General features: G+C 40.3%; 1 protein-coding gene across 1 annotated transcript in view; it reads right to left on the bottom strand.

Annotated features, from left to right (window-relative positions):
• Positions 1-26,168, bottom strand: part of LOC111155560 (cubilin) — a 257,013-nt gene that overhangs the window by 157,708 nt on the left and 73,137 nt on the right. The window contains exons 26-28 of the mRNA XM_022515785.1: positions 25,509-25,665; positions 21,958-22,145; positions 4,155-4,305 (exon numbers count right to left, since the gene is read on the bottom strand). Coding sequence (XP_022371493.1) covers positions 4,155-4,305; positions 21,958-22,145; positions 25,509-25,665 — 496 coding nt within the window. The remainder of the gene's footprint in view (positions 1-4,154; positions 4,306-21,957; positions 22,146-25,508; positions 25,666-26,168) is intronic.

The raw sequence follows: 26,168 nt of genomic DNA, 5'->3' as shown, positions 1-26,168 counted from the left end.
TTTGAAAACAGGCTTATTTATTAATGGGCAAAATAGATGAAGTGTGGGGCAGGGAGGGGGTTGGTGTGGATTCTCCCTCAGTAGCAATACTCAGGAAATGATGCCAGTATAGATTCTGAATTCTCAGTGAAGAGCTTTTTGGAGTTCTTACTGCACAGTTTGGAAAAGAGCTAGGGGGTGGGGGGATGAGAGCCTGAAATGAGATATCTCGAATGAAAAGAGGCTACAGGTTTGAAGGAGCTTCCTTCCGGCAGGGAAAGCAAAGCAGCATGCGTGCTAGAGTCAGGCGGGGTGTGCTGGGCCCTGGCCTGCCATCCCCACTCTGAGACCGAGGTGTGGAGGGTCTGTGCAGAGATGAGCTTCCGGAAATACCTTCACCTACAACCACGCCTACTCAACAACATGCCTCTTATACTGTCACATGGAGACCAGTTTTTTTAACGTGTTTTGGATTGTCTTTGCTTGTTTTGTATTTATTTGTATTTTGTGCTTTAGTTTATATTTCAAATCCTGCCACAGGGCATGTGCCTTCAGTGCTTCAAGGTCCTACTAGAACTGTGCTCTCTGAAATCCCAAGGATTTATGTGAAAGAGAGGGTGCAGAGCCTAGCCCTGCCTGAGCCACTAACTGGAAGTGACCTGGGTGACAAGAACACTCTGGCTGCAGCTCAGCTCCCCAGCCCCTCCAGCACTCCTCCCTCTGACCTTGGACCCTAGCCATGCTGGATTTTGGGTGCCTCATACTTACCCTGCTGCCTCCCACCACAGGGACCTTCTTCTACTGGGAATCCTTCTCCTTCTCCTATTTGCATATGTCATTCCCACTTATTCCTACATTTAATTAATTAATTAATTAATTTTAAGATTTTATTTATCCATTTGACAGACAGAGATCACAAGTACACAGAGAGACAGGCAGAGAGAGAGGAGGAAGCAGGCTCCCAGCAGAGCAGAGAGCCTAATACGGGGCTCGATTCCAGGACCCTGGGATCATGACCTGAGCCAAAGGCAGAGGCTTTAACCCACTGAGCCACCCAGGCACCCTTATTCCTAGATTTTAGTTTAAAGGTCCTATTCTCATGTGGGACCTCTCCGACCTCTGTCTAGATCAAATCCCCCCTTATGTGCTCCCATGGCCCTTCTCACACTTGTAACTTTATGTCGACTCGTGAACATATTACGTGGTGGCTACTTCTCACAGACACCCGGCGGAGCTCTATAAAACCAAGAACCAGGCCTGTGGTTGGGGTCACACCCTGGCCCCAGCCCTAGCACAGTACCTGGCCCAAAACAGCTCTTCGGTATCTGTGGAATGAACACATGGGTAAATGTGAAAAAAGATGTATGTCTTCAGTCCATGTCTGCTGGGTAAGAAGTGGAAGAACCTCTCCTACAAAGACCTCTTCCCTGACCCTAGTTTTTTCTGTTGGCCCCACTCCCAGGCTACCTCAAGTCAAAGACCAAGTCAAAATATACAGTAGAAACTCTGTGTACATGAAGCATTGCCTATAGTATATGATAGTTAATTTTGCACCAATCTAGATGACTAATAATCATCTTCCGAGAGGTTCTTCCCAAGTATAATTTATATATAGTGGACAGCACAGAGTTAAGGAAAAAAAGGTTCAGTTCTGGTCCCATTTGGCAAAATTTTGTTGTGCAACTCTGATTCCAAGCTTAGCTAGTTTTCAACAATTGAGAGAAAGTTGTGACATAGTAAATAGGAAAAGAGAATAGACAGAGAGTGTCTTTGACCCTCCCAAAGAAAGATTTCAAACAGAACTCGTAGAAAAAAATTTCCCTCCAAAACTCAGAGCTTTCAGCAGAGGATTCAACCATGTCCAGCATGTTGGCTGGGAGAATCTAGTGATATAGTAATCCAGTGTAGCCAGTAAGGACCATTAAATCGTACTCCTTAGTGTGGCTCTGCAGGTAGGATAGCTAGAACAGCCCAGAAGGGACAGGAAGCAACCCACCAAGAGGAAAGCTATAACCAGCAATAGCAAAATCACTGCTCCTAAAACCCTCCATCCTAAATGCATGGCAGAATTACTTAGGGAGATTTTTTTAATTAGCCATTGTTAAGGTCCCACCGAGGATGAACTGAATCCTGTCTGAAGATTGAACCCAGTACACTGGTTCTCTTTACAGCTCCCACACAATTCCAACGTGTATCTGGGGTGGGGACCTCTTCCCTAGGCCCTGAATCTCTACCTGATTAGTGTTTCTTCCTTTCCACTCTTCTGTCTCATGGGAAAGCTTTCCTCCCCTTGGATCTCTGAAGCAATAAGGTTCTTTCTTACAGAAGCCCCAGCTCATATCCTCCTGACCTCGAAAGGTTGAGGATATTATTTTGCTGTTGGTACAATGAGCCGTTGGAGCACCTTAGAAGTTTCTCTAGTCTCTAGAGATGCTGTCTTTCTACCATTTTATATCTCCAGCCTTAACATCTGCTCTCGCCTTGGTCCTCAAAGAGTGGTCTACAGAGTAGCGCCATCAGCATTCCCTGGGAGCATTTTAGAAGCTCATTTAGGATTCATGGACCTTACTCTGCATTTTAACATGCAGGGATTCACCTGCATGTGAAAGTCTGAGAAAACTGTTCTGGGAAATGTCTGGAGCCTTTGAAAATCTGGGTCATTTCTCAAGATGTTACCCTGTCTTCTAGGTTTTTTTCACTCTCTTCTCCGGTTGCCTTAGAATCATGCCATTTCTGAATCACAGAATACTAGAGATGGACTGTATTACACAGATAAATCAATCCAGTCCCTTCGCTTAACAAGTCAATCAATTTACATTTCAAGGTTAAATCTACCCCTTCGGTGAAGAGAACAGGCCAGAACTCCCACAGGCTTAATTATCATAGCTCATTTACTTTAGGAATTCCTAATCTGTATTTCAAGCTATAAGTAGCTCTGTGGATTACCACCAAGTATTTTTAAATACTGAAAGCCCCATACTTGTATTTTCACAGAAATACACCCAGTCTCCAGTTCATATTAATAGACCATCTAACACTCTTCAGTGTATAACAAGGGTATTCATTTCTGTAGAGTGCTAAGATTCATACAGTAAACAGACTATGATTTTAACAACCCTTGAGAGTCCCACAATCCACATGCGTGTGTCCCTGCCTTGGGCTCACCCCTGATTCTGACAGTAGGGCCACCATTTCGGTGTCTGTGTGTGGTTCCCAGTATAACATTCCGATTCCACCTTTCTTTCAAATTGACTGAACCAGACCAGCCAGCCCTAAGACCTTGGTTGAGGACTGCTACTAAAATAGTCACAAGGACTGTATTTGTTAGGTGTGGATCCCTCTAGGAGAGCAGTTCTCAAACCTGGATCACCAGGGAGAGCAGTGAAGACACGGATTATCAGGCTTCCATAGGTCTGGGAGGGGGCCCCAGAATTTGCACTTTTAACCAGAGTCAGATGGTGTTGATGCTGTTCTTTGGGGACCCTATTTTGGGAATCACTGCTCTGGGGTCTACTTTCATTGAACTGGGCCACGTGAGGTCAATCTACACGGTTCGGAACGCTCATTAAATGTGAATGTCCATCCTTGGAGGAATGATCATCCCTACGTGCTTTCTGAACTACGAGTTCCTAGGTGGGTGCTGACATGCCCTGACTCTGGCAGGTACAACACACGCGCTGGCTGAGTGAGTTCTCTACTCCCACTCCCCTCTCGGCCCAGTGCCTCCCCTTCTCTCTCTGAGTGGCTCTCATCCTTGCCCTTTAATCCCCACCCCCACCATTCCTTCACAGCTAGGTCAGAATAAGACTTGAATGTCATTCCATTCCACACCCCCTGTGAGACTCTAATGCCACCTCGCCATGTCTCACCACACCCAGCTCGAGGTTTTCCCCCAACTAGAAACTTCACTCTGTTCCCCTCCTTTCTCTTTGGCAATTTATAGTTGCAAAGACTTCAGCAGGTCTCCAAGCCCTGTCCTCTCTTAACCCTGCCAGGATTAACTCTCCCAGAGCCACCAACGTCTGAGGAAACGGACCAAGGCCTAGCACCAGCTTACTGGTTACCAGGTCCCAATATTTGTGGGTGCGATTGTTTCCGAAGAGAGAATTGGGAAAGGAATAATTCTTAGTCATACAGCAGGTATCAAATACAAGGAAGATCTGCACAGGGCTTACCATGAATGAACCACTGCATCTGGAATCCTTTCTCACCATGACTGACCCCGTCGGTATAGAACAGCACCTGAAGCTGGGAGCCTGTGGTGCTCCCTGCGGGCGGCGTCTCTGCTCCACAGTAGCGCCCAATCCGCTGGGAGCCGTCGTAGAGCTGAAATCAAGCAGAAACTTCCCAATGTGAGAAACTTCACATGGCTGGACAGATGGAAAAAAAAAAAAGTCTGCTCGTGTGGCCAAAGCTGCTCCTTGGCTAAAAGGTTAAGGGTAAATCTGCTGAGATGGTTTGAGCATGGGAGGCGTCACATAAGCATTAAAAATAGACGATTATATATAGAGAGTTTTATGGATGATTCCTAAGCCCAATAAAGCCGGAAATCCAAATACTAACGTTTGATTTTAGGTCAGCCTAGCAAGTTCCCTTGAAAGTGTAAATCCAGGCACAGAATAAGGAAATGGTGGCCTGAATGAGATGTGTTCACAGATTAATGACACACGAGAGACGCTCAATGAATAGTCTTGTAATTGTAAGATCCACATATTTTTAAATAAAGACTGACTATAAAAATTGAGACATTTTAGAAAGCTATGTGAAAGAAAGGTAAATACAAAAATTAATCCCACTGGAGATAACCACGCTTAAGATTTTGTTAATACCAGAAGTTTCTCTTGCCAACGCTTTTTTGTTGTTGACTTACATATGTACATATACACACGTGTCCAGGTGTATATGCGTGTGTATAAATTTAGGCTACACATTTAATTGTGTTCCCAGTTTTTCTCTAAGCATGTCACTCAACAGTCTAGGTAAACATTTTTGATGGTGGCATAAAATGTTACTAATACTCTGTTGTAGTTTATTGAAGACATTTCCAATTTTTTTTTTGCCAATGTGAGTATTTGATATTTTAAATGTCCCTCAGGAAAGATTCCTGTAAGGGGAATGAGTCAGAGAGTATCACCTTTTATGGCTCTTGATATATATCATTAAATCTCTTATCAGAAATTTCTATCAGCGTATCCCCCACTAGCGCTTTACTGAAATGGTTCTTATAGGGGACCTTGGCAATTATGACTGCTATTATTTTTATAGCTGGTGCTAATAGGGAAAATTTGGGGGGTTTATAATTGTCTTAATTTATGTTACTTTGAGGTTGAAGGTTTTTCATCTTTGTTAGGCATTTATATTTCTTCCCCTGGAGCATTTCTGCTGAGGTCTTTGCCCACTTGCCCACTAAGCTGTTTTGTACATCCTGTCATGCATCCTTTATCTGCATCATTAATTTCATCAGATACATACCTCTAAACTAAAAAAAATTAAAAAAATAAAAAAAATAAGCTTCTCTGCCATTTCTCCTCAATCAAAGAAGATAATGATAATCTAAAAAGATTGGCTCCTCGTGACTCAAGCCATTGTATTTTCTTTGACTCCACTAATGTCTACATTGCTGTCTATTTTGTTCTAGTTACCCGTGGTATATTTATTAGCATGTGTGGGTCTAGATAGTTGACAGAAGCCATGATGACGGAACAAAAATGAGGGAAAGAATAAAGTAACACAAAAAGAAAATGGGACAACAAAACAATCCTTCGCTTCTGATGGCAGGGGGTGGAGGTAGGGAGGAGGGACAGGCCGCACTCTGTTTACTCTTAAATTACTGCTTCACTGTAAGGTATTTATTCCAGCTTCAGAGTTTTTTTGTTTTGTTTTGTTTTTTCACTAAATCCAGTCTACCAACTCCAATTCAAAACTAATTAATATAAAAGTAAACATACTGTTCCCAAGCAGAGGTATAATAAGTAAGAAACACTCTACCATTTTCCACTCCAAAAGGCTCATTCTTAACTTTGGGCTGTAGTTCAGTGACCAAAACTTTAATTATTTCAACTTTATGAAACAAAACATGAGGTAAGACTTCTCTATAACCATAATCCCTTTAAGCCTGATGGGTCTTCTGAAATGGTTGTAGTGACATTTTGAGGAACTGTCTTCTAGACTCTATACAAGGTCATAAGCAGCCCAGTATTTTTGCCTCCCCAGCCCAGCAAGGTTAAGAAACCTGACATTTTCACATGACTTGGAGGGTATTTTTTTTTTCTTCCTTCTGGAGAGGATTACTTCATTGAAGGAGCGCCCCTGAATCCCAGTTGTTCTTAAATAACACATTGTGCATGGGATGGGGGGTAGGGCAGGGGCAAAGAGAGCGGGTTTGGGGGGGAACAATGATGAATGACAATTAGTTTCTTTTTGCCTTTGGAGGGGAGAGAGTGATGCATTGAAATAAACATCAAATAGACATTGATGAAAATGCTTGAATACGTCAAATAAACGAATGACTTAATTAGTATAGAACAAAACCTCTACACAAAAACACCCCAACCCCCAATTTTATGTCCTTCTAAAGTTTACACTTAATTAAATCAGGTTTTTTTGTTGTTGTTTATATTCACAGATGGCTAACGTCACCTCTATAATTCGTTCCCGCGTAAATTTACCACACAAAAAGGAACAGTCATTTTTCAAAGTACACAAATACTGGTTGCCATGGAAACCAGTAGGTGCCTGCTGCTCCTGATTCTGTTTTCAGAGCAGAATGCTAACCACAGGACGTTCCAGCTGTGACTCACTGCAACTACTGGCAAGCATGCTGGCTTGGTCCTGCTTAAGGAAGGGTATGATTTCCACTGCTTTTAGAAAGCCTAAAGATCCACTCGGTGTGAACAATACTCAAGCTTGAAAAACAGTCCACAAAAGGAAACTAGCAGAACTTAAGAAAAGAAAGATGAAGATTCTCACTTTAAATATGCGGATCCAATTTGTGTAACTGTATTGAGAAGTTGTTCTACCTTTTAGAGTATCTGAAATGCTGCATCCACTTTCTGGCTGGCCTTTAAATGTATCTTTGAAGGTAAATATGTTGTATACGTACAACCTCCTCTGTAGAATCTTTTCAGTTATCCTCTGAAGGAGACTATTCATTTAGGATCGATGAGGTTTAGGTCTCCCTACCCCCCACTCTACCCTGAAATAGCTCAACCACTCTTAGGACACCCAAAGAGGAAGGAAATCTCTTGCCTAAAGCCACATTTACCAATTTCTATCTACTTCCTTTGCATGGGTTTGATAATTTGGCACACATACAGTGTATGAGGCCATACTGACTTCGGACTCCAGCTGCAACATGAAAGGATCTGTGGACCCCTTCCAGCTATTAAGAACCATACTTACAAGGCGGAAGATATAAAACTGAGGATACATCACTGACAGAGAGAGTTGAATTTTTCTAAGAGTAAGGGTTCTATAGGTACTTTTAGGAATCACTGAAACGCAAGCCTGGAGGAACCCAGAGTCAGCTAATATGTACTTCAACTTGTTCCCTCTATGGGAATCAACTTTATGAACTGCAAGAACTCTCAGAACAGAAATGTGCTTTTCAAGTGCTTCTTTGCTGCTAAATAGTTTTACGATTTTGAAAATTTATGACTTTAATGAATGAAGTTATAATTAATTGTTTCATGTATATGAGCATGGGATGTCTAAATGGCTTCTACACCCCTTTTAAATTACAGTGAGTAACAACTAAAACTCAGCCATTTCTATTTTAGATGGGCATCTAATTCATACTTTTTCTAATTCATACTTTTTCTTATTTCCTTGAAATTTTTCTGCAATAAAACTTTTTTATAGTAGATAACTAATTTTAAGAATTAAACATAGTCCAAATAGAGAAATAAAATCAAGAGTCTGTTTGGGATGATATTATTAAAATATGGAGAAACTCTGGGAAAAATGTTTGGTCCATCTTCTATTACACATGTTTAAAAACTTAAAAACTTTAAAAATTTTAGAGTTTAACATGTATTGAAATAATTTGCCTGCCATGAGGGAGAATTCTAGGTGTAGCAGAGAATTTCCTAATATTTATAGAGAACTAAAATTCTAGTCAGTGTAAGAACATGGTTAAAATTTCTGGGAACTATACTCGGTGAGTTTACAGATTAGCTTTGCAAAGTCAATGTCACTAACAGATTATATTCAACGGCAAGCTGGAAAGTAATTTCCCTATAAGAGCATACTAGAGTGTATTAATTTTGATCAGGTTGTAGGTATACAGTCCAGTCCAGCTCTGAACTTTTTTTTAGAAAATAATCTTGTGAGAATTACTTTCTTTTCCTAGCAAATTTTTTTTCATAAATTTGGCATCATGATAGTACTTGTAAGTACTGTTGTAAACAGCAAATGAGACAGATCACGTAATAGGTTGAGTGTGAGACACATAGGGAATGTGTTTAAATTGTTATTTTAACTCTTGGTCAGAGGCAAAGGGAACCAACATTTTTTTCCAAAGAAATCATTTTAGAAATAGCTTTGAGAGAAAAATATGATGGGTATAGAGAACTTGAGATGACTCACGTAAACTATTTCTCAGAAATCATCCCTGGCAGACCAGACAGGGAAGTACTGAATCAATGAATCACTTGTACGGAGATGGACGGCCATTGCTTTCAGCATGTTGCCATGACAATGTGGTTCTGTGAGGCCATTCCCCATGCGTGGGGCGCATAGCCCAGAGCAAACCATACTGTGGGGGAGAGTGTAAGTATAATGTGCGTGTTGGGGTGGAGGAAGATGGTGGCTCATAACGAGATGGTGGCAAAGAGAGCATTAGGAAATCAGTCAAGGCTGCCCTGGGGAGATGGAGAAGGGAGGGATAAATGGTAGGGAAAGTGGCTCTGCACGCATTTCTTTTTGCTGCTGCCTCCTCTCCCCTGGCTGTCCAGCCAGCCTGCAGCCCTAACAGCGTTGCCACTTGCCCTCCAAAGGGGTGGGAACTGGTGAATTTGCGGGGCTTTTCTTCAGATTTTCCCCCACCTCCCAAAAAAACAACTGTAACATGTCCTATGAGAACTGCCTCATGAGAGTAATTATTAGAAATGTTGTTGCCAAAGTTTACACAAAAATCTGAATAAGCCTGGAAACTTCAGCATTTATTTTAAATTTGAAAGTCTTTGAAATGTTCCTGTAACAACAGTAGAAATTACCAAACAAGATTCCCAGAGTAGGGTAAAAGGCTCCCATTGTGGATGAGAAAAGCCTACGGGGGTAAAAACGTAATCGAATTGGGGAGAGTAAATTAGGCAGATGATAAAGATGAAAGCTAACAGAGCGTGGTAGGCTCTGGTTGGCTCCGTGGTGGCCCCAGGAGGCAGGGTCCTCCATTAGACACGTGGCCCTGCACAGTGCTCCCTGATACACAGGCACATATCCTCCCCACGGCTGCCATGTGCTGACAGGGTGGGGCAGGAAATATGAAATAACCATCTAAAATTAAATAATTACTCATAATGCTGGGCCTTGCATGATGGCAAGAAACCCATCGAAGACCACATTCTGAGTTCTTCTGTGTCACTCTGAATTAGATGTCTGTCTCACACACAGAGGAGATGGTGGCCTTAGCACGTGGCAGCTCACTGCTGGTCCCTCTTAATAGCACATTGACATTTTTGTTTCTGCTTTCTGTACATTACTCATATTAGAAGCCACAAAGGCTGATTTTTTTTCACTTTTTAAACCATTGTCTAATCACAGATCTGTGCAAAGATTTAACTACAAGAATGTTTATCTCAGCATTGTTTATAATAGTGGAAATTTGACAAAGATTCGAAATGTTCCACAGGAAGAAATGGCCATACTGGGATGATGGAATGCGTCATGTTGTAAATGATGCGGTATTATGAATAACACAGAAATATACTCACAAGCTATTGTTAACCTGGAAAAAAGTCATTATAGGATAATATGTACAGAATGATCCCCTTTGAATATTAAAACAAAATATATAAAGAGCAACTACAGGAAATAAATACCACCAAAAATTATTAGTAGAAATGTAATTTAAGTTGTTTGTTTTATTTTGTTTTTATTTTATCTAGGTTTTTCTACATTTTCCAAATGTCCTGCAATGACTATATATCCCCATGTAATCATGTAAGTTTATTTTTTCAAGAAAGCATTATCTTTGGGGACCTATTTATATAGCAGTGTAGATATGCATTGGTAATGTCTTTCCATTCCAAAATTCCATATACTTCTGGGTTCTCAGCTATCCACCTGGTCTACTAAAAATACTATCTCCATAGTCTTTTAGACAAATCTCAAGATTAGACGTGAAAATTGGTCCATTAAAATGTTATTATATAAGGTAATCTCCTTCTGCATTAATTTAAAACTATATTTTGTCCCTAATGCTTACTTTTTTATCATAAGTAGGTTTTTATTATTAATTAGACTATTTATTTATTTATTTATTTATTTTTATTAACATATAATGTATTATTAGCCCCAGGGGTACAGGTCTGTGAATCGCCAGGTTTATCCACTTCACAACACTCGCCATAGCACATACCCTCCTAGACTAATTCTTTATTTAAAAAGAATTCCTTCAGATGTTCAGGGACTAAAGACTTCTCACAAACATAAGTTCTGAGAGTTGCTGATGGAGCCCTACCTGCCTAATTCCCTCTCTAGTGATAAGTGAGATGCATTGAAAGCCAAACCTACTCTCCCATGGGAACATGAACATTTAATTCCAAGAACCGCAGCGTTCCCTTGGCCAATTATACCACCACAGCAAAAGACTAAACATCTTTAAAAACTTATTCTGCCTCCTAAAAGCCTCAGCATCTGCTAAAGGTGGACTCAGAAACGGGGACAGATCTGCTTCACAGAACGACAGGAAATCATAGAATGCGGAGCTGGAAAGACCTAGGGTACTGCAATGCGTTCTTCCCCAGTTGAGGGAAGAAGTGGGGGAAAGCCCATTAAACACATAGTAAATGTAAGCACTGAAGGGTCAACGCAGCATTTTTTCAAAGAAAATTCTGAAATGTTGCAGTTGGAAATCTTTCCTAATTTAAAAATAAGACAATCAAGATAGTTAACCCAAGTCCACGATTCCTAATTTTAAAACTTGGCATTCTGAGCCCTGCGTTCTTATTCAAGCCACATGCCTGTTAGATGCTGGAAGGGACCCTCCAGGTGCTTACTGCCTGTGGCCGGAGGAGAGAGCCCGAGATTCAGGAGTACCAGGAAAGGAAGTGTGGATGGAGAGCAATTTCAAGTTTTGAGCCTCGGATGTGATTTCTACTGTCTTCCGGGTAGGGCGGAAGCTATCTATAGGTCTGATTATCATTCATCCTGATTCTGTCCTTCATGTTTGAGACTATCGAGAGGGGAAACACACAAGAATTTCTTTTGAATCCAAGAGCAAAGGCTATCTTTTGAAGGCTGCTGTGTCTGCCTCATTAACTGCAGCAAATTAATGCAATCACATGAAATTCTTCATTGTGAGGGATGGTCAGGAAAGATCAGCATTTCCTTTTAAGGAAAGGGATTTTGATTACATGGTGATCAATATCTCTCCTTTTAATTTTTTATGATTAAAAAAACTCCACACTTTTCTTGGGCAATGCTGCAGTATTAAATTTCTTATAAAGTGCTTCTTGTTACTTTTAATGCCAATATGAAATATTTGGTGTAATTAATCAACAGATACACTTCATTCTAAACTTTTGAATCCAGATCACAATTAAGTACAATGCTAGGCTCATTTCTGGCATAGAGACATAAACTGAATTGTTTGGTGTATTGTTGCCACTTTTTATGAGTGTTTTTGGATAGCAGTTGTCCTCAGAATTAAAATAGCTTATCTCTGAATTCTAAGCAAAATGCCAAGCAGTCTAGAAGCAAACTTCCTCGGACAGACAGTCGCAGGAAGCATGACTTATCTGCCCGGGAAGTGTTTAAGGAGATGCCATTGATGAAAGTCAGCTCAGACCCTTTGCTCCTAAGACATAAAATCTCATCAGCTTTTCTCCAACCGGCAAATGGGATTTTAACCACCATGCCTCTTACATTCAGATATAGAATCCCCGCAGCTTTTGTTGCTTTTGTTGCAAGAGAACTGAGATGCCAGGGACAGAAGCCCTGCTCTCCTTACATGGGACCAATCTATGTTCATCACAACTGGAAAGACTGCTTTGGAAACTAAAGTTCTGCACTGACTGCAAAATGTTTTTGAAAGCAAAAATTAATCCATCAAATTTTGCTTATGTTTAAATAATCATAAATAATGTTTATTAGCATTTAATAAATAATATTTACTAGCTGAATATTACTCTAAGCCCTTCGTCTGTGTGACCGAATTTAAAAATTCCTAGAATTTCCATATAGCAGGTACCACTGTCATCCCCATTTTAGAGTTCTGGAAACTGAGGAATGTAGAAGTTCTGTAATTAAGCCCCTCAAGAATAATTTATTGTTCCCTTCATTGATAATCATATTTTTAAAATAGTAACTGTCAAATCCAAGGATACAATAAAGTCTTCATTCTCTGTAATAATGGAGAAAAAAGAACTTCTGAATTGTAATAAACATATGCAAAACTCCTGTTAGTCAATCGAATCAACATATTCTTCATTATATTTAACAGAGATTCGAGGGAAGTAAGTGGACTAATATGGTAGCTTTATTACTTATCCTTTGTGAAAATGTCAAATGCATCAGTGAAGCAGGCTGCAGAGAGAAAGCAAGAGGGAAATTAAGCGTCTTAAGAAATGAACCATTAGGGGCACCTGGATGGTCCAGTTGGTTGGGTGTCCTGACTCTTGGTTTTGGCTCAGCTTGTGACCTCTGGGTCATGGGATCAAGTCCGTGTCAAGCTCTGGGAGTGGCGCCTGCTTGAGATTCTCTCCCTCCCTTTCCCTTTGCCCCTCCTGCTACTCCCTCTCAAAAAAAAGAAAAAAAGAACCATTAATACATCTCAGCCTTTTCTTCACCATGCAACCACTCAACCCCCATCTAATCCTCAGTCCACTTCTGATTTTACCTCCTAAGGACTCTCGAATCCTATTGCATTCTCCCTCCTCAGCGTGCGAAGAACTGGCGTCTCTCTCACCTGGACCACAACAGCCCCCTTGCGGGATCTCCTCCGTTACTTCCCCCTCCCTTCAATTTTCTCTTGAAGCCAGAGTTTTTAAAGGTGCCAATCTGGGTGTGCCATTTCCCCCATTCACTCCTAGAAGATCTCTTGCTGCACTAAGGGTGCTCCCAGACACTCCTCACACAGCACCAGTGCCTGCAAGACTCGCAGACTGCTTCAGGCCCAGCAGCCCCACGCTGGGCCTTGACCCCCCCCCAGGACTCCCTGAGGTTCAGACAAGGATTTTCTCCTCCAGTGGACTCCAGCCAGGCTCCTCTGAACCTTTTTCCTGACTACACCTTGATCTTGGCCAATAAAAAAACACAGAATCCTGGCATACATGACTTCACCCTCTCGTCCCTACTTACCCAAATTAAAAGACTTCAACAAACACTAATGTAGTTTCTAACAAGGTCACACCGCTAGGAAGACCCTACCCCCGTTAAAGGGCCTGCTTGAGAAAGCTCAACGCTGTCAAGAGAATATATGATTTGTTCCAGCCAATACCTGAGGATAAGCCCCTGACCACCCTTTCCCAGAGCACTAAGAAGGGCTTACAATCCTGAATTCTTCCTCTGTCCCTTTGAGATGTGTGTGTGTCTCCTACGACTCAACTTGGGAGCGCCTTTCTCAAGGATCTGAGAAGCATACCTTTGAAACAGAATCATCAGGAGGGATAGGACACGGGTCTCCCTGTCCCTGTGGAAGGGCAGAATCCTAGCTTCCATCACTGCTTGCCGGCACACACAACTGACCTCACCACACTGACCCTGATTAACCTTTTGCCGTTGCTCACTTCCCTGACTCCTCCAGCTGCTGGTCCCCTCCTGACACCCTCGTTCTCCCTTCACAGTGTCCCGTCACCTCTGTACAAACTGAAATGGGGGGCAGTTCATGCTTGATCCCCCTGCAGGAGTGTGTTACTGATTAAAATCTATCTCTGTCACTTTAACTAGTGTCCAGCTTTATCTGTGACAGTTCCTCGAACACAGCTTCCCTTGGTGAAACTTTCTGCTTCCTTTGAACTTGCTAAGTTACTCTTCCTCTGGGAAGCCTTCTCTGACCCACAGATGAGCTCTGTCCTCCCTCTTCGAGTCTTTGGAGAACCCGATAACATTCCCTGATACCACTTAACACAGCTTGTAATTAAATTTGTATTGTGTGCTAAATTGATTACCATCTGTCTCCTCAGTGAAGACAAGGAAAACTGATGGGGAAACAGTTGTATTTCCACAGTCTACGTGTCTAAGATGTATTTGGATGACAAAATGAATGGATACATGAATGAACAAGACTTACTTAGGGTAGTAACAGCTTGAGGAAATACCACAGCAAAAACCGAAAAGAACACCAAACTGTTTAACTGTGTTTAATTCAGCATTTCTCAAAACTTACTAGAATTTAGTTCCCTTTATTTGTGAAACATCTATCAATGTTTGTGGCAGAGAGAGTTATGTGGTTTCCCCAAATCGACTTCCCCTTTGTCTGGGTTCCTGAATCACTATGTGGAAGGCAAGGAACACCTGCATGGGTCTCTAACAAGACTGAGAAATAAACTTGCATTATGTTAAGCATCTGAGAATTTATGAGTCCTTCATAACAACAACAGCTCGAGTTACCTTAACTAATCACAATATCACAAGGGCCTGATGGAAAACGTTGCTCAGGCTGCAGACTTGGAAAACAAGAGTGCAGGACCGGAAGCCTCCTTTTTGGTACATTCTTTCATTTGAAATGTGTGATTTTGTAATTGGAAGAGGACACGGGAGTATAATAAATAATGATATAAACATCTGGTGGACAAGATGATCAGAAGGAGGATTTGGCAAGAGATAAAATGAATCTGACAAAGACTGGAGGGAAATGCATTTGACAGAAGTCACTGGCATCATAAAGAGGAAGGCTTGCAAAGTGGAAGGCCTGGAAGGGTATAGAGAATGGACCGGAAGACGGTAGTGGTTAAGGTGCCAGCTAAAGATGGGGCAAGAAAGTTGAGAATCCCGACATAAAAATCGCAAAGTAAATCTGATATTTTTACATAATGACACAAACATCATGACCGTATCACCAGGCCTTGGTGAGACAAAGATGTGATTCACCTGCAGCAATGGAAAAATGAGATTTAACCCAAAAGGAAATCTTTACTAGCACTCAAAGGTACATGTTAAGAAAACACGTCTTAAAGTAGTTATGACTTCCCAGGAGAGAGCTTTGAAGAGGGGGTAAAACGTGCTGCTGGAGTACAAGTGGGCTGCAGACAGTGGTCTCAAGTGTGGCCCGAGGGCTTGGGGGGACTCTCTCTACTAAGATTCCCAGAGACTTTGATTGAGTAGGTCTGGGCTGACGTCTAGAAACATGTTTTTCTAACAAGATCTCCAGGCGACTCTGGAATGCAGCCAGTTATAGGGGCTTCATCCTTCCCCACTGGCTTCTTCCTCAGCTGAGACTACAATTTTTTACAAAGGAAATATGTCAACACGAGTGCAACACAAAGAGACACATGGGGGTGGCAAAGGGGAGATAATTTCAACCATCTGAACGTCTCTCCAATGTTTAAATGGAAAAAAAAATGGCATTTGATAAATTCTTTAAATGCTCTCCTGTCTCAAAATGTAAAGAAAATAGTGGAAAGAAGTACTTGTCTAGACTTATTCTGGACAGCAAAGAAGTGGTTGTTATTTTAGAACAAAACATTAGGAAACAGCGATCAATGTCCCTTGAGCCTACGATATTGAACATACCAGTCATGGGAGTCAGACCTCAAAAGGAGATATGAGCCCATGGACCAAAACAATTAGCAATTAAAGAAAAAAGAAAAGCAATAGAGATAAAAAAGAAAATTCAAGAAACATGATAAATTCTAATAAAATTAAATTCTGTCCAGAAAAGCTAGAAATAACTTTGGGGGCAATAAAAGGGGAAACCTCTGAAGAAATCAAGTAAGAAGGAACCATGGGGCTATATAAAAGCTTTTTGACCATTTTATGAGCACACAGACAAATTAGCTACACTCTGGGAAACAACACATTTAGAAAAAAAATGTCTATTTTTTAAGCTATGATTAGGGCAAAAGAAAGATCAAAATATGGATGGATCAACACTTGCAGAAGAGAGCATAATGTGATAAAGGGAAAACTGAAACATGCCTAGTAGAATTTTGAAACTAGAAGAGACACTGAAATCCAATTTATAAGATCAAGACAGGCAATTAAATTCCTTTAAATGCATTTCTGGGGCTTAAGTGAATTACCTCCTGCAGTACCGAAAGGTACAGTCCCTACGGAACAAATTGTGTAATCTTGTTGACTTCATGAATGTTTAAGAAATGTTTTAATATGTCATCAGAGCTGTACTCAAAGATTCTGCCTCTGCCCCCACATACCATCTATGAGCAACGCTGGCCAGAGGACTGGACTTCACTGCTCCTGGCCAGAGCCGTCCTACTGCCCAGAGGAGTAGCTATCCATAGGTGGGCGAGATCCATGCCTTTGCTGTCAGGCTCAAAACGACGAACTCTCTGTGCTGGGAATTTTTTGCCAAAGGAGGCCCATTTGTTGCAAGAGCTTGGGGCAAATGGTCATGTGGAGTCATTGTTGATGGGGCCATACGGAAGCTAAAATGGTGAGGTTGTAGACATGCAGAGGAGAGAGATGAGAATGGCGTATACTCCTGCAGGGAGACGACACTAAGCTGCCTTTGTTCCTGCCCTTTCCCAGCTTTTTAGTTAATCGCCTGTGTCATGACGCTTCTTACTTTCCTCTGACCAGAGCCCTTTCACAAAGCTAATAGTTTAGTTTGAGCGTATATCTGCAACCAAGAGTATAAAGCACAACACTAAAAAGTAAGAGGACCGTCAGAAAGCTCAAGGGAAGATATTTCAATTTCCAAACTCTAGGAAAGATGTATTCTGGCATCTCGTAGGCAAAAAGACCGACAGTAATTTTTGTGAAAATTCGAAGTTGGACACTAAGAATAATTTGTCACAATGTAGCAAAGAAAACTGTGATTATAATAATAAATGGCCAGTACTTATCTATGAAGTAGACTATAATAACACAGACTTTTCTCTGTGACAGTATCAGTAGGATGGTAGGTCCAAGGGCTCACGGACACTCCCTCGTGTCACCTCTGAGGATGACAGAGAATTTTGAGTATATACATAGAGGATATGTGGTGTCATGGCTAAAAGCACTGGCCCGGCATTATAGGGCCTGGTAGAAAGCCTGGCTTTGACACCTCTAATGTTTGTGACTGTGGACAACCTGTATTTACCTCAACTGTCTCGCCTGCCAAATGGGTAATATTTCTTACATTACATTGTTGCTGTAATAATTACCTAGCAAATAATAAGTGTTCAATAAAGATCATCAATTATTATTGCCAAGTTTTTGAACAGTGCTATCCCTAAAGTGTTTAATAATAGATCATTTTAGGGATATCTGGGTGACTTAGTCAGTTGGCCGTCTGACTCTTGATTTTGGCTCAGGTCATGATCTCAGGGTCCTGGGATGGAGCCCTGTGTCAGGCTCCATGCTCAGAAGGTAATCTGCTTGAGGATTTTCTCTCTCCTTCTCCCTCTGCCCCTCCTGTTGCTTACACACACACTCTCTCTAAAATAAATAAGTAAATGTTTAAAAAAATATAGACCATTTTAACCAAAGAAACACACCACCCAGGCACCATCTTGTCTGACATTTTTATCAATTATTTTTGAAGAAGTAGTAGGCCAATGCCAATAAGTCTATATGCAAATGAATAATGTTCTACAGACCAAAGAATCGGGGCTTACAAGGCTTATGATGTGTTTGTATTCTCAGGCAAAACAGTCAAATATAACTTACTAGGAATAATTTCCCATGTATGGCTATATGAAGCTATTATAGTTCCTGTAAATGTGACCTGGAGAATACAAGTATTAATATAGTCCAACGTATAACTTGATGAACAATATATATATAACCTCAGCCTATGAAACCAGAACAATATATATATAACCTCAGCCTATGAAACCAGAAATATCTGAGCCAGATGATAGAGTTCCAGCATACCTAGCCCTAGTCGGCTTCACTGAAGTGTCGAATCCAAACCTGAGCCACATTTTAAGAGACACTGACAGGGGCGCCTGGGTGGCTCAGTGGGTTAAAGCCTCTGCCTTCGGCTCAGTCATGATCTCAGGGTCCTGAGATGGAGCCCCACATCGGGCTCTCTGCTCAGCAGGGAGCCTGCTTCTCCCTCTCTCTCTGCCTCCCTCTCTGCCTGCCTGTGATCTCTGTCTGTCAAATAAATAAATAAAATCTTTAAAAAAGAGAGAGAGAGAGAGAGACGCTGACATACAAGAGAACATGCAGAGAGGGTGTCCCCTGAGAGCTTGCCTCATGAGGACCAGTGAGGGAAATGCAGGACAAGGACTGGAGAAAAGAAGCTCTGACTTCATGCTATTTCTTTGGGAAAACTCGGCGAATTTGTGGGCTTAAACTCCCATCTACACTCACTGTGCTTCTTGACACTGTGGTCTCTCACTCCTGCTCCTACCATCCTTCAAATACTGGTCTGCCCAGAGTCACACTGATGACCCCGAGATCCCTCTTGATCCCCTGAGAGCCTCTCACCTTGTCCATCACAGTCACCTTCTGCGAAGCTCTCTGCCCTCGGCATCCATGACACAACAACCTCAGGGTTTTCCTCCTTCCTCTTCCCACCACACTCATGCTCCAGGCTGACCTCACATATGCTCGGGCTTCCCTGTACATCTCTGTGCTGATTTCTCCCAAATCCACCACTTTCATGTGTATATTCAATCACTTATTAGAAGTCCCTTCTATGCAGAGACCCAGACTCAAAATAAAAATTAAAAAATTGAAATGCAGTTGTAGGATACCAAAGAATCCTTAAGGTTGACTTCCCATAATTGCATGGGCAATCTGGTCTTATTCCTTCAGGCAAGTGACCCTTCCTCTCATTGAATTTAATTTGCAAATCTTCCTCTCATTGAATTTAATTTCCAAATCTGAATCATTTTGTTTTGCCCAGAGGACAAACAATAAAGGATTTGCTTCCCAGTGGGATCTCTACCAACCCACACCCCTCAGCAAGGTTGGGCATAATGTCTGACCAACACCTAATCAAGTCCTTTCATAATTTCAGCTTTATTAATTCAAAATAACTCAATTCTGGCTGCCATAACAGTCACTCAACTGGGATCTGGCTCAGTTACTGGAAAAACCCTTCAACTAGAAGTTATTAAAATAATGGAAACTAGATTTTGTGTTTCTGGCTTTTCTCTTCTTAAGTAGTTATTTGTGCTTTTAAAATTTTCATCATAGACCAGCCATTGTAGGAACTGCTCTGGCCTTGCCCCTTGGCTTACAGAAATGGAAAGAATCTCCTCCCTCTGGCAACAGTGTCATTCTTTGGAAGGCTTTGCTGAACTTGTGGTTCTCATTCTGTGTTTTTGCTGCTTTCACCATCAGTGTTGCACAAGATACACGGCGTGCCTCTAATGTCATCTACGAAGGGGCTCCACTGAGCTGCTCTGTGGTTGCTGGGGTAAGTATCTTCATTTGACAGTTTTGGGACACCTCCAAAAAATTATCTGATGGGCCTTTTTGTTACCCTTCCTTCCTCAAGTAAGTCCAAAGAGGTGGAAACCAGTCCCTGGAAAAGTTCCATCTCATTTCCTCCCCCACTCTTTCTTCCAAAGCCTCCTGAAAGTCCAGGTCAAAGTTTCCTCCCCCTGCAGCTTCTGCTGTTGTCTTCTCATCAAATCGCTCTCACGGTGCCTGGCATCTCACTACACACACAAGGCCATGAGTTCTCTTTTGGTTTGTGTTCAAAACTATGCAGTGTATGCATAGGAAAGATATAAAACGGTCTGTCTGGAATTCAGTTCTTTCTTGCTAATTAACATCTCTCATTAGGCTGATGCTAAAATATGGCTGTGAAAGTCAATTCATCCTGAACTTAACGACTTCCTATTAAGATCCCAACTGTATAACCAATGCTGGGTCAGAAACTCAGCGGGAGACAGCTCACACCTTCAAAAGGGCATGTGGGCACAATCACAGTTGGCAAAAATGCAGTAAGATAAGTGGCTCTGTTTGTAGTAGGAACAAGGGGCTTTGAAAGCAACTCTTCCATTTCCTCTAAAGAATGAACAAGATCATATCATGTGAAGAAAAGAAAAGGATATCTACTCCGGGTAAATGCAATGGGACAAACGTGCCATGAAGCTTGTGAACACTAGATCGGAACACACGTCGGAACACTAGATCAAGAAAAATGGACTTTAAAACCATTGTCAAGTTCATGCTTGTAATGTTTGATGTGTCGTATTTTCTTTGAATACTAGTAAACATCACTTTCTAGTGGGGAAACCCTATGGCTACAATTCTCTAATATTGAACTTTTCTAAATACAAAGCAAGATTTCACCCCAAAAAACTATCCCTCAGAAACAAGAGACTCCCTATATTTAGAACTCCCAAGTCTCTCACAGTACAGGCAGCTTTCTCTTTGTTTCCCCTTGTTTTTCCTTTTCTTTGTTTTGAAAAACGAATGGGCTCTTTGGAAAAGATATGTTAACCTCAAACAGCCTCAATCAATGCTCAGTTTCCTAAAGAACTGGTCAAAAAAAAAAAAAGTAAGAAAATTTTGCAAAGATAAAGGACTTTTTCTGAAGAATTGGTCCTTAAAGTTACAAGGGCTGGATGTTCGAAGTCTTTGTAAGCAAGACTTCAAAAAATCACTGATCACCCTAAGAAGAAACCCGCTAAGTAACTGTGGTGTAGATAGGTAGCATGGGTTGGGGGAGATGTCCTAATGCTATCAGAGAGGGTACTTGTCACTTTAGAAAAGATTTGTAGTGAAAACATCATATGTGGATTCAAAAGTATTGTTCATATTATATATGAACAACATAGAAAAATACGAAAATGGTATGTTAAGTGGACTTAAAAAGTGATTTTATTAATGATGAGAACTTGATGTCAAAATACTGTTAGTGGTTTCAGTAAAATTATCTTGCAGAGTGTGAAAGTGGAAGCCATAATTTCTAAACTAATATAATCGCTTATATAATTTTACATATGAATGCATAATTACACTCACAAATTAAGCAAAATAAGTAGGTGCCTAACTTTTCAAGCTATAGCCCTAAAAAGTCACACATGGAAGTTAGCAAAAAAGCTTTTAAGAATAAAGTATCTTTTTGTAAAAATAGGAGATTATCTGATATTTTGGGCTACCTAGTTCTCAAGCAGTTTTCATTGAATAGCATTGTATACAAAGAGTTGAATAAATGCTACAGGTGGTCATTATCAGAACAAATAGAAATTTCCATTCTACTGAAGGAAAATTAACTGAAATGCACTTAAATTTAAAAATAAAAACAAGGCTCAAAATCATGATTTCTAATATCAGGCAAATTAGGTATTAGATAAATCCAGGTACCCAAACATTTTCTGATATCCTGTTTATAGACAATAAACATAAAAACAAGCTAACACAAAATTAACACAAATTAGAAGTTATTCCTTTACTCCTGGATTATTGAAATAATAGGAGGTCAGTCAGCACAGAAATCATATTGAAACCTAAAAACATAGACAATTCTCTGTGTATATAATTTAGTAAATTAGATATCCTTAATATTAACATGATGCAGTGAAAGAGACACAAGATATACCTGTTGAAATACCATGGGTAGCTGGAGGAGTGTGGATGCATAGAGCCACACAGACTCAGTTCTACAGAGCACGATGATTTCTAGTTTGGCTTGCCTAACTTGATCTGAAAATGCAGTGGTTTATTTAGCTTCAGAATACATACCTCTAAATAGTCTGTCAAGCAGTTTACATGATTTTCCAATTCAAATGCTAAAAATGTGTAATTCACCGTGTTGCCGGTAGTTGCCTGGATGGTCCAGTTGCAACGCTGATTGTCAGAATAGGGACCTGGATAACGTATACTCTCTAAGAGGCCGTAGGTTCGGTTCACAATCACCACGTTCCTACATGCTGAAAAAAGTAACCAGGATTATTGAGAACCACCATCATGTATTTCATTGTTGCTCCCAGATGGGTGAGATTTTCCTTTAAGAAAACATCTAGGGGGTATGGAGAGGGTAGTTGGGTTATGGACACTGGGGAGGGTATGTGATATAGTGAGTGCTGTGAAATGTGTAAGCCTGACGATTCACAGACCTATACATATGTTAATTAAAATAATTAATAAAAAAGGAAACTAGATTAAAATATATACATAGTTTATATATTATATGTTTGTATATATTATGTATATACATATATATAGTATATATGTTTATGTGTGTGTATATATGTATATAGTACATTTTTATAGTGAAAGGGTCTCCACTTAGAATAAACATAAAATAATACTTCAGTGAACTCATAAATTTTAAAGCGTCATGAAAATTGCCTATTAGGCATCAAATTCCCGTGAACTGGTGGAGAGCAGACTAACTCAGCACTACTCAGAGAGCAGTCTGATTTGTTTATTTACAAAAGTGCATTAAATATTCTATGCTTCTGTTTTTCTAACTTCAATGTTTGGAAGGAACAGAAATCCTGACCTTTAAATTCAACAGCTTAAAAACACGAAGTTCTATGTGAATGCTAAAAATGAGTAACAGCATGGCTTTGTTGAACATTCAAAAGTCAGCATGAAATTCACAATAAAGGCTCCATTATTCCTCTAGTTAGTCATCAGGAAGTACCAAATGAATGGAGGGAATGTAAAGGATGTGAAGAAGAAACGAAAATCTTAAATTTTGAAAAAAGTCTTCCATCTAAGGGTGGCATTTTCCTCGGCTGAGTCTACAACAACACTATACCAGGTGCCTCAAGGTGTGGCTAGTCCTGGGGAGTCAGTGCCAAACACAACCCAAACTAAGGACTTGAACAAGGCATATACATCCCTTTTCTCAAACCTTGTCCACATTGTCTGTATGATGTGTGATAAAAGAGAATGAGAAAAATAAACATTATATTGAAAAAATGGTCTCTGAAAAATGTGGTTCATATATGCATTTCTACTACTATACTCTTCCTGACAGATGACTAGAATATATATTTCATATATATATGAAATCTTTGGTATGGAAAAGTATACCTTTGTAGCTCTTCAGAATCTTTCTTTGCTAGATCGGGGAATACTCAAACTATTTCTCATTAGAGAAATTTCTCTATTCTCATTTCTCATTTTGTCCACAAAGGAATTCAAAAGGACAATGTCATGGTCTTAAATGCCTGTGAGAAGTTACAGCAATCAGGCAAAGAGGCAGTGTGTGCTACAATGCCTACAAGTCTGGGCAGAGGAAAATATATTCCATGAAACCATATGGGCTGCTCTCAGTGCTCAGAAATTCTACTATCTGCAAACCTCCAATTTCATATGGCAAATTTTACAGAAAATCTCACAGGTTAGCTCTGATTTTGCCTTTAAGGACCTAGATTCCATGTACGCTATTACTCCTTCAGTGTTCTGAAATTACAAGAGAAAAATAAAATAATCACAGGAATAAAAGGGAAGAATCTTTAATAAACAATCAGTCTATAACCAAGAAGCAAATTACCACAGCAATAATAAAATTAGAGACATGATTACATGTTTGACCAAAAAGATCTATCCCTGAGAGAATTTAGGAGAGCTTTTCATGTACTATGCTGAACTTCTGAAGAATAAAGCATTTTATCATTAAAACTCAGTATTCAAAACTATCTAGAATTCAGCCTAACCCTCAACTGTAAGTGAATGTGAATATTTGCAAATTCACACATAGTCAAGATCAAACATTAATACGCTTTCAATGAATTCCAAGGGATTTTGTGTGTTCAGTTTATGATCTTGTGACTTTCAGTTCTATTTTTATGTAACTGTGTCAAAATATAGATAAATTTAGGTGTAGTGGACAAGGAATGTACTTTCAAAACCACAAGTGTTTATTAAGTAACATAAATTCAAGGAAGCCTTGTTTTCTTTAAATGTCCATCTTGAAACTAACATTAGAAAGTATTTAGTTGTAGGGGCGCCTGGGTGGCTCCATTGGCTGGGCGACCGACTCCTGATGTCAGCTCAGGCCATGAACTCAGGGTGATGAGATGGAGCCCTGCTTCTGCTCTGTGCTGAGCATGGAGCCTGCTTGGGACTCTCTCCCTCGGTCCTTCCTCCTTCCCTCTGCCATTTGCTTGTGTACATGGGCATGCACACACTCACACTCTCTCAACTCTCAAAAAAAAAAAAAAAAATTAATTCTAAACCTTGAAGGCGCTTTCATAATGGCATTGTTTAATCTCCTTTTAAGAAATCATGGAACCTCAGAGAAGAAAAGTGATCTTCTCAGAGATTAGGAGCCAGGAAAAACCTCTGGGCTCCTTGACCCTTCATACAATATTCTTTTCATTCTACCATGGGGCCTCATAGGAAAGTAGATTTTAAAATGACATCTCTATAATGACCAGCTTTTTCCACAATAAAGACTGTACTAGGAGCACCTGGGTGGCTCAGTCAGTTGAGCCTCCACTCTTAGTTTCAGCTCAGATCACGATCTCAGGGTCCTGGGATCAGCTCTCCATAGGGCTCTGTGCTCAGCAGGAAGTCTGCTTCAGATTCTTATTCTCCCTCTGCCCCTCCCCCCACTTGCTCATTCTCTCTCTCTCTCTCTAAAATAAATAAATAAATCTTAAAAAAAAAAAAAGAATGTGCACTTTACATCTGATTTATAAGAATATAGTTTTCCTTAATAAAAATTAAGGTACCATTTGGGGCTCCTGGGTGGCTCAGTGGGTTAAGCCTCTGCCTTCAGCTCAGGTCATGATCCTAGGGTCCTGGGATTGAGCCCTACATCGGGCTCTCTGCTCAGCAGGGAGCCTGCTTCCCTCTCTCTCTCTGCCTGCCTCTATGCCTACTTGTGATCTCTCTCTCTCTCTGTCAAATAAATAAAATCTTTAAAAAAATAAAAATTAAGGTACCATTTGAAGTACAAGACCAAAAAAACCCCAAACGAACAGTGTGGGAGATACTATGTGCAATGGAATAATGTCTAACTAGAAGATTGTAATGTTTGATACAAATGAAAACCCGTTTGCCGTTAACCTGCTATGCTGATCTTTAGCCAAATGGCAACTATCTCAGCATATTAAATACTCCATTTTGTATAGCTTACCACATGCTTTAGTTATATGGCATTAAATTTAATGCTAAGCACTTTTCTGTCAAATAGAATTAAATTTTCTCATAGAGAGCAAAGATTTATTTCAATTGCTCAAACCAATGGGTTATACTCATTTCCATTTGTTTCACTATCAGGAGATTGAAGACCCACCAGAGGTACGGACGGAGCAGCCAGAATGCATACTTACTCTGCCGGTATTCGGCTAGGAAGCCACCTCCTTGTTGACCTTCATCTGTCCTGAATTTTAAAAACATGCTGTCTCCACTAGAACGGATGAGAGGCGGTTTTTCATTCCCACAAAGCTGACTTAGCAAATGAGAGCTGGTACTTGGGCCGTCATATACCTTTAACGAAACATTTTAAAATGTCAGATGATTGTGGCCATAGACATTATCTAAAGGACTCCAATTCTTAACAAGTGGGAAAATACATGAAATGCACGACATAACAAAAGAAGAGCCCTGAATCAAAATATCAAAATATTTAAAATTATATTTAAATATCTATAAACGTAGGTAGTGAACTTGGGCCATTTAGCCATGGCTGTGTATAATGATAAGGGTGTAAACCCAGGCTGAAATTTGAGGGTTAAAAATGAAAGACTAATATGCATTTTTGAGACCATAGTTGTTTTCAGCAGTTCTCCTTGTTTTTAATTTCACAGTTTATAATTTATGACATTGTAATACATTTTCATTTAGTTTTTTTTTAAATGGTCAAGGATGGATTGCTGCTACTTATGAAATCCTACCTGATGACTTCAATTATCCTCTCTAATTCACCAATATAGTACTCTACATTGTTATTTTTTTCAAGAATATGTAGAAATGACTCATTTTGGGAGATT

Source organism: Enhydra lutris, unplaced genomic scaffold, assembly GCF_002288905.1.
Source record: "Enhydra lutris kenyoni isolate GAN:26980312 unplaced genomic scaffold, ASM228890v2 scaffoldscaffold42, whole genome shotgun sequence".
NCBI lineage: Eukaryota > Metazoa > Chordata > Mammalia > Carnivora > Mustelidae > Enhydra > Enhydra lutris.
The sequence above is the reverse complement of the archived record's forward strand: the minus strand, read 5'-3'. Positions and strand labels throughout refer to the sequence as shown.